The sequence below is a fragment of the Mustela putorius genome, unplaced genomic scaffold (genome assembly GCF_011764305.1).
Source record: "Mustela putorius furo isolate JIRA1106 unplaced genomic scaffold, ASM1176430v1.1 tig00003845_pilon_pilon_pilon, whole genome shotgun sequence".
Taxonomy (NCBI): Eukaryota; Metazoa; Chordata; class Mammalia; order Carnivora; family Mustelidae; genus Mustela; species Mustela putorius.
In genome coordinates, this window is record NW_025421998.1 from 11,867,449 (window position 1) to 11,879,594 (window position 12,146).

Below are 12,146 nucleotides of genomic sequence, written 5' to 3' on the forward strand. Positions count from 1 at the left end.
TGAGCAGGGGAGGGGGAACTGAGGGAGGACAAGCATATATAGGAGTTTGATACAGGGCTCGAACCCACGACCCTAAGATCATGACCTGAGCCAAAATCAAGTCAGATGCTTAACGGACTGAGCCACCCAGGCACCCCTTGTGTTGGAAAGTGATTTTGATCTGCAAAGTTTCATCATCTTCGTCTTCCACGGGAGGAAAACCATCTTGCCTGTGTTGTTGTTCTAAGAAGTAAAGTTTGTTCAGTGCCCATGTAAGAAGTGCTCACGCTGACATTAAGAACTGCTGGAGAAGAGAGCCAGGCCCAGTGGTCTCCATTTAACCCTTCAAGATGACGGCAGACAGAACAACTAGAAAGAGGGAGACCAAAGCATGCATTGTGAGGGGCTCCTGGTATGCCTACTGCTCGCTCTCTTGTGTTGGAGGGACACCCGCAGAGTATGGAATTTTACAGGACGGTTCAAACCAAGGGCGTGTTTACATTGTGAATGACGCATCTCAGAACATGTGCTCTGTAAGCTCACCCACTGGGGTTTAATTCAGAGCCATGGCTGAGGACAGCTCCCGGGCCTTTCCCACCAGAGAGCGTGTTTAGGAAACCGGGAGTATAATCCGGAGTGGCCAGTCCTGCTCCTGCCCAGGCAGGGGAATGGAGACTCGGCCCCACCTGTCACTGACATGGTCTTCTGGCCCCACATGACTGGAGTCAGGCAGCCCATCAACACTCAAGCCGACACAGTAGATGGAGCCCGCAGGCCAGTTCTCAGAACGATGAACAATGGCCTCGTCCCATCAGGGACCTTGGGGTGCATGCAGGTTGCCTCGAGTTAAGACAAACAAGGGGTGCTTGGGGGGCTCAGATGGTTATGTGTCTGCCTTCAGTTCACGGTGTGATCCCGGGGTCCTGGGGTCAAGCCCCGCATCGGGCTCCCTGCTCAGCAGGGTGTCTGCTTCCCCCACTCCCTCTCCCCCTCTCCGCTGTTCCTGCTCTCACTCTCTCTCAAATAAATACTTTTTTAAAACAAATCTAAAAAGACAAAGGGCCTTAGAGCTTTAGGGCTGCTTGTCCCACCATGCCCCAGCCAAGAATCTGTTTGAAGTCCTGCCGTGGCTGAACACAGCCTCCAGCCTCTGTCTCCAGGGACCCTAATCAGAGCGCACTCACAGCCCTGCAGGCAGCTGAGCAGAAGGCAGAGCCCATGGCTTCTCCCGTCGGCAGAGCAGGGGGCTCAGCGCACACTCTGCCCCATTCAGTTCCCCACACCATGAGCTGTGCAGGCTCTGGTCCTGTCCTGATGGCCTGGTTCATAGCCCCATCTCCTAGGGAATAAAATATGCTGTCTCGACCACCCAGGAAGCCAGGCCAGGGACTCAGACAAGGAGGAGCCCTTTCGAAAGCTTCAGGTGGGCAGGGAACTGAGCCGGCAAACTCCTGCACCCCAATCCCAGAGAGGAAACGCTGTTTTACCTGAAAACAGAACATAATAGCAGGCCTCACCCGCCACGGACACTACCAGCAGACTCACCCAGCAGCCCCAAACTAAGCCGACGGAAGAAAATATAAATATCTAACATGTTAGCAATAAAAGACAAAACACAGCCTCAAACTGTATAAACCCTACATTGACAGAACATAAGGACAAACAGACAAGTCCACATTCCGAATGGGAAGTTTCACACACACCTGTGAATAACAGATAGAATGATTCTACAAAAAAACAGTAAGGGGGCACCTGGGGAGCTCAGTCAGTTAAGCACCAGCTCAGGTCATGATCTCAGGGTCCTGGCATCCAGCCCTGTGTCATGCCCCTTGCTTGGCAGGGAGCCTGCTTCTCCCCCTGCCTGCTGCCCCCTCTGCTTGTGCTCTCTCCACCATGTTCCTAACAAACAAATAAATAAAATCTTAAAAAGTAAATAAATAAATGGAAAATCACAGATATTTAGAAAATAAGCTATAAACTTTCAAACAACCCAAGGATCAGAAAAGCACACTACAGTGAATGCTAATGAAAACAGAACACATCAAAACCTATGAGAGGCAATGAGGCAATGTCTAGAGGCAAGCGTGTCATCATAAGTATGTGTGTACACACACACACAAAGAAAGAAAAAGAAGGTGGAAATCACAGATCTAAATCTCTCTCTCTCAGGAAGTTACCAAAAGAAAAAAAAGAAAAAAGGTGACAAACCAAAGAATGTGAAAGGACAGAACCAGAAACAAAACACAAAAACATGCAAAAAAACCCAGAAGTCAATGAAATAGAAAATAAACACAATTATCACTAAAGCCAAACATTTGTTTTATTAAAAAAAAAAACAAAACTAACAACATTTATTACCCTCTGACAAGACTGATCAAAAAAATAAAAGTATGAAGAGGGAGAGAGAGAGAGGAACACAAATCAAAATGTATCTGTGAAATTGGGAATATTCCCACATACCCTTCAGATGTAACAGTGAATTTATACAGTAAAATTGCTCAGGAAATGCTTCTCCCATGCACCCTCTTGCAGACTGACATTTTAAGATATCAACCAGCAAAACAGGATCATAAAACAAGAGTGGGGAGGCTGAAGAGTCCAGGAGACTCGGTCTCCCACCTGGGAGAACAGAGCAGGCAATTCCTGGGAGCACTCAGGGGCACCCGCCAGCCCCAGGGGCAGGAAGGCAAGCCAGCAGGTGTCTGTCCACACAGATGGAGGGAACCCGTCCCCCCGCCCTCCAGAAGGGTGGCACATTGGCATGGAGGGCAGGGGACTTGGGGAGCCAAAGAACAGAAAGCCTAGGAAGAGGGAAACATTGTGAGAAAGGAAACATCATTATAACCTGCAGCCTAATTCTGCACAGAACTGTATTCATCTGGTCGTGATGTGGCTATAAGGAAAACGATCACATCACCGCAGGGGAGCGATGGGGCCAGGAGGAAGAAGCAAGGCTGTATCTCTCCCAGCGGGGGAAATGGATTAACTGCTATGTAAAGATAGAACTATACGTAATGTATCAGGCCATGATACAAAGATACAATCCACAGAAACAGCTAAATAAGTTTAAAGTAGGTTGTGCTAGGGGCTGGATGTGGTAGGGGGCTGGACAGGAGACTTTTAGGAACAAGAAGTCCTGAAAGACATGAAGAATCTTTGCAACAGAATCCAATTCTTTATTTTTTTAAAGATGTTATTTATTTTATTTTTAGAGAAAGAGAGAAACAGCACCACCAGGAGGGTCAGAGGGAGAGAGAGAAGCCCAAGCAGAACCCCCGCTGAGCAAGGAACCCAATGCAGGGCTCCATCCAAAACCCCTGAGGTCATGACCTGAGACAAAACCAAGAGTCAGATGCTTAACCAACTGTACCACGCAGGAACCGCCAGCATCCATTTATGAGCTGTTTGCAGAATACTGTAAACAGTGTGATCATTTTTGTGAAAATACACATACCCGCGCTCGCATGAGCCGTGCAAATCTGTCTGAAAAATTAGCCCCAGGCTGCCTCTGATGATGAGATTATGCATAGATTTTTTTTTTTTTTTTTTGGTTTCTTTGTATTCCTAATATTTCTACAACAGGCATAAATTGCTTTTGTAACAATCCAACAGTTACCTTTAAAAAGTTAAGGAATAAAATCAAGAGCCTGACTGGACAAACCTTCTGTGAAATTGCTACAAATTACTTGCAAATGCTCTTTTTTTGGCCACAGGCTCCAGATGCTGGTTCTAATGCAGAGAAATAGATGATCTCTCTAACAATTTTATTTTTTTGTTGTTTTATTTATTCATTTTTTATGCAATCTCCACACCCAACGTAGGACTCGAACTCATGACCCCAAGATCAAGACTGGCAAGCTCTTCCAATGGATCCAGCCTGTGATTTTAAAAGGATGCATGGAGTAAGGTGATCAAATTCTCTACCTACAGAGTTACAGAAAGAATCTTTGTAAAACATACAGAAGTACTTTTAATTACTTGAAAAATGACTTAAGGCAGTGACATTTATTTTCAAGTATCATTAACCTGGGGTACCCTGCTGGATCAGTCAGTTAAGGGATGCACTCAGGTCTTGATCTCAGTGTTGTGAGTTCTAGACCCACATTGGGTTCTGCACTGGGCATGTAGCCTGCTTAAGAAATAAAATAAAAGGGAAATAATTTAAATTCATTACCTTTTCTATGGGAGTAAATTCACCATGTCTGTGTTTTTCAGAAGAGGGAAGTATGGTGCCTCTCGCAATGCCTAGCCCTCTGCCCCACACCACAGGTGGCCACCAGCCCCTTCCCGGGCACAGGCAGCACCAGAAGCCAGAGACTCCCTCCCTTCCCTCAGGGGACCACCCAGCAGAGCAGGGCTCCTGAGATCCTGCCTGGGATGCTCCTGACAAAACCCAATGTTGCCACCGCATCACTGTTCCTAACATGGCCATCTGTGCCCTGGGCTGTAGTGAGCAGGGGCTCCAGATCCTGACACAGGACCCAGCTCTCTTAGTGAATGGTTGTTCAATATCTAAATGAACTCATGCATTAACTAGGGAGACGCAATACAACCACTGGTGGGCTGATAGAACTTTTTAACCTGAGCTCCAAATTTTCAAGTCAATGTATCTGCTTTCAACCAACTATTAACTCAGAAACACTCATTTGTTTCAAAAACTCATTAATTGTTTTAAGTCTCATTAATTCTTGCATTCACATCAGAGGCCTTCCTTTTTGACCACTTTCCTTGCTACTCAAGCCCTGACTCCATAAATCAGAAAACTTCAGGTAGGAGGAACCTCGGAGGAAGAGCAACCTGTCAGTGTCACCCAGAACCTTGGAGGTGGAAGGATGAGGATGAGGGCGCCAGTGGCGGGCCATTGGGTAAGTGGACTGTGCCACGCCCACCCATGTAGTGGACACGCCCGCTAATTTACATGGATACGCCCACATACAAGACACACCCACTCACCTAAAGGACACACCCATGGACACGCCCACCACTTATACTCACACACCCCACCTACTTACCATAAATCTGGAGCTTTTCCGTCAGTTTATCAACATCAATGTGCAATTGGCTCTCTATAAAGTTTCTTATAAACTTGTTCCTCAGGGCTTCCTAAGGAAAATAACACAGCGTAAATAAAAATAATCTCATTTCCTCTTACTAAATGATTCTTCTTAGATTTATTTGAAGTTTCATCATACAAGAAAAAGACACGTAAAATGAATCTTGGTCAAAGAGGTTCCAAAAATCATGGTAAATGACAGGATAACTGTTGATTAGGACCCCACCATGAAAAACAAGAGTATTGACCCTGACAATTCAGACTGTCATCAAAATTATGCACGGCCACTGAAAACAAAGAATGAAGTAAGAGTTGACTTTTCAGGAGAATTTTCTAACAAGAGGAGAGGGTGATTCTTTATAGAAGCTCATTTACAGGGTGCCTACCTAGCTGGCTCCGTCAGTAGAGCATATGACTGTTGCTCTTCTGGTCATGAGTTCAAGCCCCATGTTGGGCATGGAGCCTACTTTAAATGAAATAAAATAATCCTTAAGGCTCTCTCTGTCCCTCCCTCCTGCTCACACACCCATGGGCACGCACACGCTCTCTCTCTAAAAACAAACAAACAAATATTAAACTAAAGAGATAGCTTTTTTAAAAGCTCTTTTCCAGTGTGTTTTCCACATGCCAGTTGTAGAGACAGGGTCCCTCACAAGAAACCACTGTGGAAGGCTTTCTGTATTTCCTGAACCTTTTTTGGCCATCAAATGTCATCTTCGGAAGAAACTCACAGATCATGATCCACGTGATCCCTCTTTCATACTGATGGCTCCAAATCTTCTTCGCCAATGTTTTCACTAAGGAGGGCTCCCCAAGGAGCTTGGAATGAAAGCCTGCCTCCTGATCAATGCCCCTGGCAACGGCCAACAGCCCACTGAGACCGAGGGGGACACTCTGAGATCGTGAGGCCAGAGCCAGGACTTAGCAAGGAGGGGGCTGGCAGAACGGGGACTGATTCTGGAACTTGTCCATTCCCTAGAGAATACTGACACATGACCTGACTCTGTGTGAGCACACAGCCTCGAAACTTAGGACTTCCAGGAAGGAATTCTCAGTGTCCACCCTCTAAATTCAGGTCTGTGATTCCTCAGCCTCTGCCTCCTGGATGTGAGGATTCTATGACCCTTGCATACGGATGACAGGATTTCCTTATGAAACACTGGGGCGCACTTTTATTTTACTTTTATTTTTACTGGAATTTTGTTGGGCATCTGCCGCAGGCCAGACCAGGGTGAGCACTTCCTGTGTATTAATCATCTGTGCTCGTCCACATCTCTGAGAGGGGATCGTTTGCTTTTCACTGAGCAGAAAGGGTCTGGTCTGGTGGCAAGAGCCAGGCATGGAATACAGGCGTCAGACGGTATACCCCCAAGGGCTCTTCACACTCCCCGATCATGATTGCCACACTGGGAGATGGGGAGCCACTCACCACGCTTTGTCCTCAAAGACGAGAACCTCAGGCAATGGAAGAAGGAGTTGTGTTTCTAACACGGCTGCTTGGCACACGGTGCTGGCTCATGGGAGGACCTCTCCCCGGAGCCACGTGGATCCCGGGGTTGGGGGTGGTGGGGAGTTAGGTGCTCACATGACTTCGGAAACTCTCCGTTTGTTGTTCACGATGTTCCATGTAATTACTTCCAATGGCAGCATAGACTCTCTCAAAGCCTAAGCTATCTATGATCTGACCCGTTAGAGAAAAAGCCTGCTGATCCCAGTATTAACAAATTAATCTGTGAGCAAACAAGTTCAAGAAGATGACAATAGCCCTTGCATTCACACAGAGGGGGCTGCTGAGAACCAGCATCACAGACTGTCAAACACCAGGATGGGACTCATGGCTGTTTCTGGGCTCTGAAACCACCTGGGTTTGCCCCAGGCCAGCAGCTCCCTGCCAGGCCTACTGCCAGAAGCCAAGGGACCCCTGGCATGGGACCCCCCAGGGGAAACTGCCCGCATCTCTGGGACAGTTCACTCCACTGCTGGGCTAGACCAGGAATCAAAGCCAGCCGGGCAGGCTCCTGAGCTATGAATCGCTTGGACTACTTGTCTGGTGCATAAGAAACAGACCAAACAGAATAAAAAGGTAACCCTGATTTCTCCTGCGGTCAGATTTAGGGGACTTCTGGTTACACAAACGTCCCCAGGTTATGATGGGGCCTACCTCCTGTGAAGTTCTGAAGTTCACAGCCTTCGGGCAGGAGTTGGCCATCTTAAACCACAGCCCCCAGAATTTTGGAATATGTTAGGTTGTAGATACAGCATGTCAGGGAGTGATGACTGGCCCTTTAAGTAGACCCACAATTGGAAAAGTACGCAAACCACTCAGAAGAGCATTAAGGTACAGAACTGTGCCTCTGTTTACGGAATTTTTTTTTAAAAAGATTTTATTTATTTATTTATTTATTTATTTGACAGAGAGCGAGCATAAGTAGGGGTAGGGGCAGCAGGAGAGGGAGAAGTAGACTTCCCACTGACCAGAGAGCCCGATGCGGGACTTGATCCCGGGACCCTGAGCTATGACCTGACTCAAAGGCAGATGCTTCCCTGACTGAGCCACCCGGGAGCCCCTCCATTTATGGAATTTAAAGAACAGGCAAATAAATTATTCATCGTGCTCATAATAATGACATCTGGCACGAATCAAGCCCTTGACAATTCACAAAGCTGATTTACACATTCAACTCTAGATCAATATTATTAGTCAGCAGACAACCACACCCGAGGGGCTCTGTGGGCTCCTCTGAGGGGCCACTCCGAGTTCAAGGTGCACCCTTGCAGTTGCTCCCACTGCCTCTACCCCTGGTGTGAAGGCCGCTGTCACTCACCTGCATCTGGTTGAGCATCTGGTCACTTCCTCCATTCTGAAACATGCTGGACATTTTCAGCAGCATTCCTGTTAACGTCTTTAGCTTGTCCACGAAACGGAACGTATGATTTGCCTGCAAAACAGCACACGTGGGTGTCTCCCACTCTGTCATGCTGCCTTAGGAAGATTCTTAGGGGTTGTGTGGGGACAAGAGGGGGAGAAGCCTTAGAGACACGACCGGCCACCAGAGGAAAGATCCACCGAGGTCACCAGCAGGACGCCGATGCCTCCCCAGGCCAGGTGACTGGCTCTCGCATCCTCATCTCAGAGGTGAGCCCTGAGAACACTCTCATGGACTCTCCCTGCAAACGCCGTCCACCATCCAGCACGGGGGCCCCAGAACTGAGCTCATTGTAGGAACAGCAGATGTCCCCAGTACACGCCAGCTACATAAAACATAAAATCATGATTGTCCACATTTCCTCCTCCAAAATATACTCTCTGGGGGCACTCGGGTGGGGGCTCAGTTGGATTAGCGGCTGGCCTTGGCTCAGGTCAGGATCCTAGGGTCTTGGGATCAAGTCCCGAATCAGGCTCCCCACTCAGCAGACAGTCTGTGTCTCCCTCTCCCTCTGCTCCTCCCCCTGCTTATGCTCTCTCTCAAATTCACTCTCTCTCTCAAATAAATAAATTAAAAATATATATGTTCTTGGGTAATACCATGTATTTGTTCTACGATACCCAAGACTTGCTGAAGATAGAGGACAACCACCTATATTTGATCCTTTATTGCCGCTGGCAGGACAAATGAGCACCAGACTTCTGTAAAACAATCTGGTATCATAAACATATTCTTAGTCAGTGAACCCCACACACAAAAATCCCATGCCTTTTTTCTAAAGATAAAACAACTCTATCCTCAGAAATGATTTAAGTGAAATAGAAAATGATATCCAGAAAAGTGACTAAGGCAACATTACTCTATTTTTAATCCTGAAATGGTCTACATGCCATAAAGACAAGGCTGAGTAAAGAGGGTCTGGGAGGTCAACCACACGTCCCTGGGGTCACCAGGAGACTCTCCTCATGTCCCAGGCCACACCAGCACAGGAGCCAAAAACAGCTGCCCCAGAAGAGAGAAGATGCTCTGCAAAGTCATGGTTTGCTGCCAGCCCAAAGACAGGGCAGGGTCCTCCTGGGCCATGGCTGGAGCACACTTGAACAGTGCCCTCCAACCCCAGCAAGGCCTGGCGCCTCTCCTCCCTCAGTCCATTCGCACTCATACCCTTGCCATTGTTTGCCTGCATGGGCTAAGCGCGATCCACTATGTCTAAGGCTTGCATCGTGACCCTTGTGGTCAAGTGATGAGGCCAACGCGTGAACAGGAGAGAGGAAGCTCTTCATCTGAGCTGATTACATGAACGAGAGGAGAAAACATAGACCATCTCGGCCTTGTATTTTCATAACGAGTCCAGGAGGGTCAAGAAAGGAGTAATTAGAAGCTGCAATCTGGGCTGAAGACTGACCTCTAAGCCGCTGACCCTACCGTCAGCCAACGGCAGATGGGCAGCATCCCCGGAAATGGCAATAGGACAAATCTCCATGCAGAACCAACCTAGGATGCATCCCATCCCCCAGAGGACAACCACGAGACACAAGGAAAATGAGACAATCCAGGACAGATGTGGGAGAGCCAAGCCTAGGAGGACTCCAGACCCAGGGGAGGAAAGGGGCCAGAGCAGAGTCAGGAACCACAGAAGGAAGAAAACTCCCTATTGCTCACAAGAACCCCTGAGTCTGTGTGTTTCAGAGCCTTTCTTAGAACAGGCGCAACCATTCAAGCAGACAAGTATCTAACAGATCTCATAAAATCTGGAATTCCAATTGAAAGTGGAATACACATCCAAGAGTTCACAAGAAGCTTCTCTCCTTTTTAAAGATTTTGTTTATGTTTTTGAGAGAGAAAGAGAGAGAGAGAGAAAACATGAGCAGGGATGAAGGGTAGAGGGAGAGGCAGGCTCCTCCGTGAGCAGGAAGCCCAACTCCAGGCTCCATCCCAGGACGCTGGGATCATGACCCGAGGTGAAGGCAGACACCTAACCGACTGAGTCACCCAGGCGCCCCAACACAAGAAGCTTCTTAAGATGGAAAAAAAAATTAATGTAGCTTCAGATAGTTTCTCTGCAAAATTAAAGGTCCGTGTTGGTGAACCACAAACTCTGGCTCTAAGAGGAAAGAGGACAAACCCAGAACTCCTGCGCGCAGGCCATCTTCAGATGTCCAAGCAGAAAGAACCCAGGCTACCTGTGAACGCTCCTAAAATAAGTTCCTGGAACCCAACCTGAGGAAGAGTTAACTCAGTGTAAGAATACAATACATCTCATAGGGCACCTCCCCAAGGGGACCCCATCCCTCCCACCCTCTCCCCTCCAGCAACTCTCAGTTTGTTTCCTGAGATTAAGAGTCTCTTATGGTTTACCTCCTTCTCTGGTTTTGTCTTGTTTCATTTTTCTCTCCCTTCTCCTAAGACTCTCTGTCTTGTCTCTCAAATTCCTTGTATCAAGGAGGTCATATCATAATTGTCTTTCTCTGACTAACTTATTTCGCTCAGCATAACACCCTCTAGTTCCATCCACATCATTGCAAATGGCAAGATTTCATCTTTTGATGGCTGCATAGTATTCCTGTGTGTGTGTGTGTGCATGCGCACACGCATGCATGTTAGTGTGTGTGCATGCATATATATATAAAGTCACATCTTCTTTATCCATTCACCTGTTGCTGGACATCTAGGTTCTCTCCATAGTTTGACTATTGTGGACAGTGCTGCTATAAACATTCGGGTGCATGTACACCTTTGGGTCCGTACATTTGTATCTTTAGGGTAAATACACAGTGTGATTGCTGGGTCGTAGGGTAGCTCTATTTTCAACTTTTTGAGGAACCTCCAGGCTGCTTTTCAGAGTGGCTGCACCAGCTTGCATTTCCAACAACCGTGTAGGAGAGAAAATAAATAAAATCTTTAAAAAAAAAAAAAAGAATGTGATACATCTCTGATACCATCAAGATGGTGCTGAGCCATGAAACCATTCAAATAGAGAACTGATTTTAAAGTTTATTTATTTTAAGTCATCTCCACACCCAACATGGGGCTCAACCTCATGACCCAGAGATGAAGAGTCATGCGCTCTTCCAACAGAGCCTTCCAGCAGCCCCAAAATTGATTTTTCAATAATAGCTAACAAAGTCCTAAGTTGAATCCATATGTCCGTGATAATTCTTAAAAAGAACTGTGAACATTAGAAGTTTATAATGGGAAGGTTATAACTGAAATTAGAAGTCCCAATGTCTGATGATTATGATGCCAGTTAATAGGATGATAATCTTTAGAACGGTAGGCCCCATCAGCTACAGAAGGGGCGAAGGGTGGGCATGGAGATGGGCATGGAGGCAGGACCTCCCACCTCAGTGAGAGGCATTCACTGTAAGAGGGAAGCTCAGCATTGAAACACAGAAGGGAGGGACACTGGCACAAAGTGTGCAACTCTTGATCTTGGGATTGTGGGTTCGAACCCACATTGGGTATAGAGAAGACTTAAAAATAAAATCTTTTTTTTTAAGATTTATTTATTTATTTGACAGAGAGAGAGTGTGTGTGCACAGAAGCAGAGGCAGCAGCAAAGGGAGAAGGAGAAGCAGGTTCCCTCTGAGCAAGAAGCCCAGTATGCGACTTGACCCCAGGACTCTGCAGTCATGACCCAAGCTGAAGGCAGACACTTCATCAACTGGGCCACACAGGTGTCCCTAAAAATAAAAACTATTAAAAAAAAAAAAGAAGAAGAGTGGAAAAAGGTAACCACAAGAACAAAAGTAAATTTTAAAACTGTAACAGAGAATTAAACAATAACTCTAAACTTGCCACTCACAACAATAACTTTGAATAGGTCCAAACATCCAGTTCAAAGGGTTTCAGACCCAGTTAATTAAGTTAGTCAGTAAATATCTATATTTATGGTGTGTCTGTAAGCCAGGTCCAGGTATAGGTGCTAAAAATATAGCTATGCACAAAATACACAAAACTGTGTTCTTTTTATTTGAGAGAGAGAGAGCATGTGTGTTTAGAGGCGGAGGGGCAGAGGGAGAGAGAGAATCTCACACAGACTCTGCACTAAGCACAGAGCCTGACTCGGGGCTTGATCTCACAACCTGAGATCAAGACCTGAGCCAAAACCAAGGGTCAGACGCTCAACTGGCTGAGCACCCAGGAGCCCCAAAAAACTCCTTTCTCATTTAAGATTACGATCTACT

The 12,146-nt window shown here is 46.7% G+C and overlaps 1 protein-coding gene across 1 annotated transcript in view; it reads right to left on the reverse strand.

The window, feature by feature from the left end:
- Positions 1-12,146, reverse strand: part of ABCA13 (ATP binding cassette subfamily A member 13) — a 320,465-nt gene that overhangs the window by 198,477 nt on the left and 109,842 nt on the right. The window contains exons 29-30 of the mRNA XM_045089507.1: positions 7,858-7,971; positions 4,992-5,082 (exon numbers count right to left, since the gene is read on the reverse strand). Of these exons, the coding sequence (XP_044945442.1) occupies positions 4,992-5,082; positions 7,858-7,971 (205 nt within the window). The remainder of the gene's footprint in view (positions 1-4,991; positions 5,083-7,857; positions 7,972-12,146) is intronic.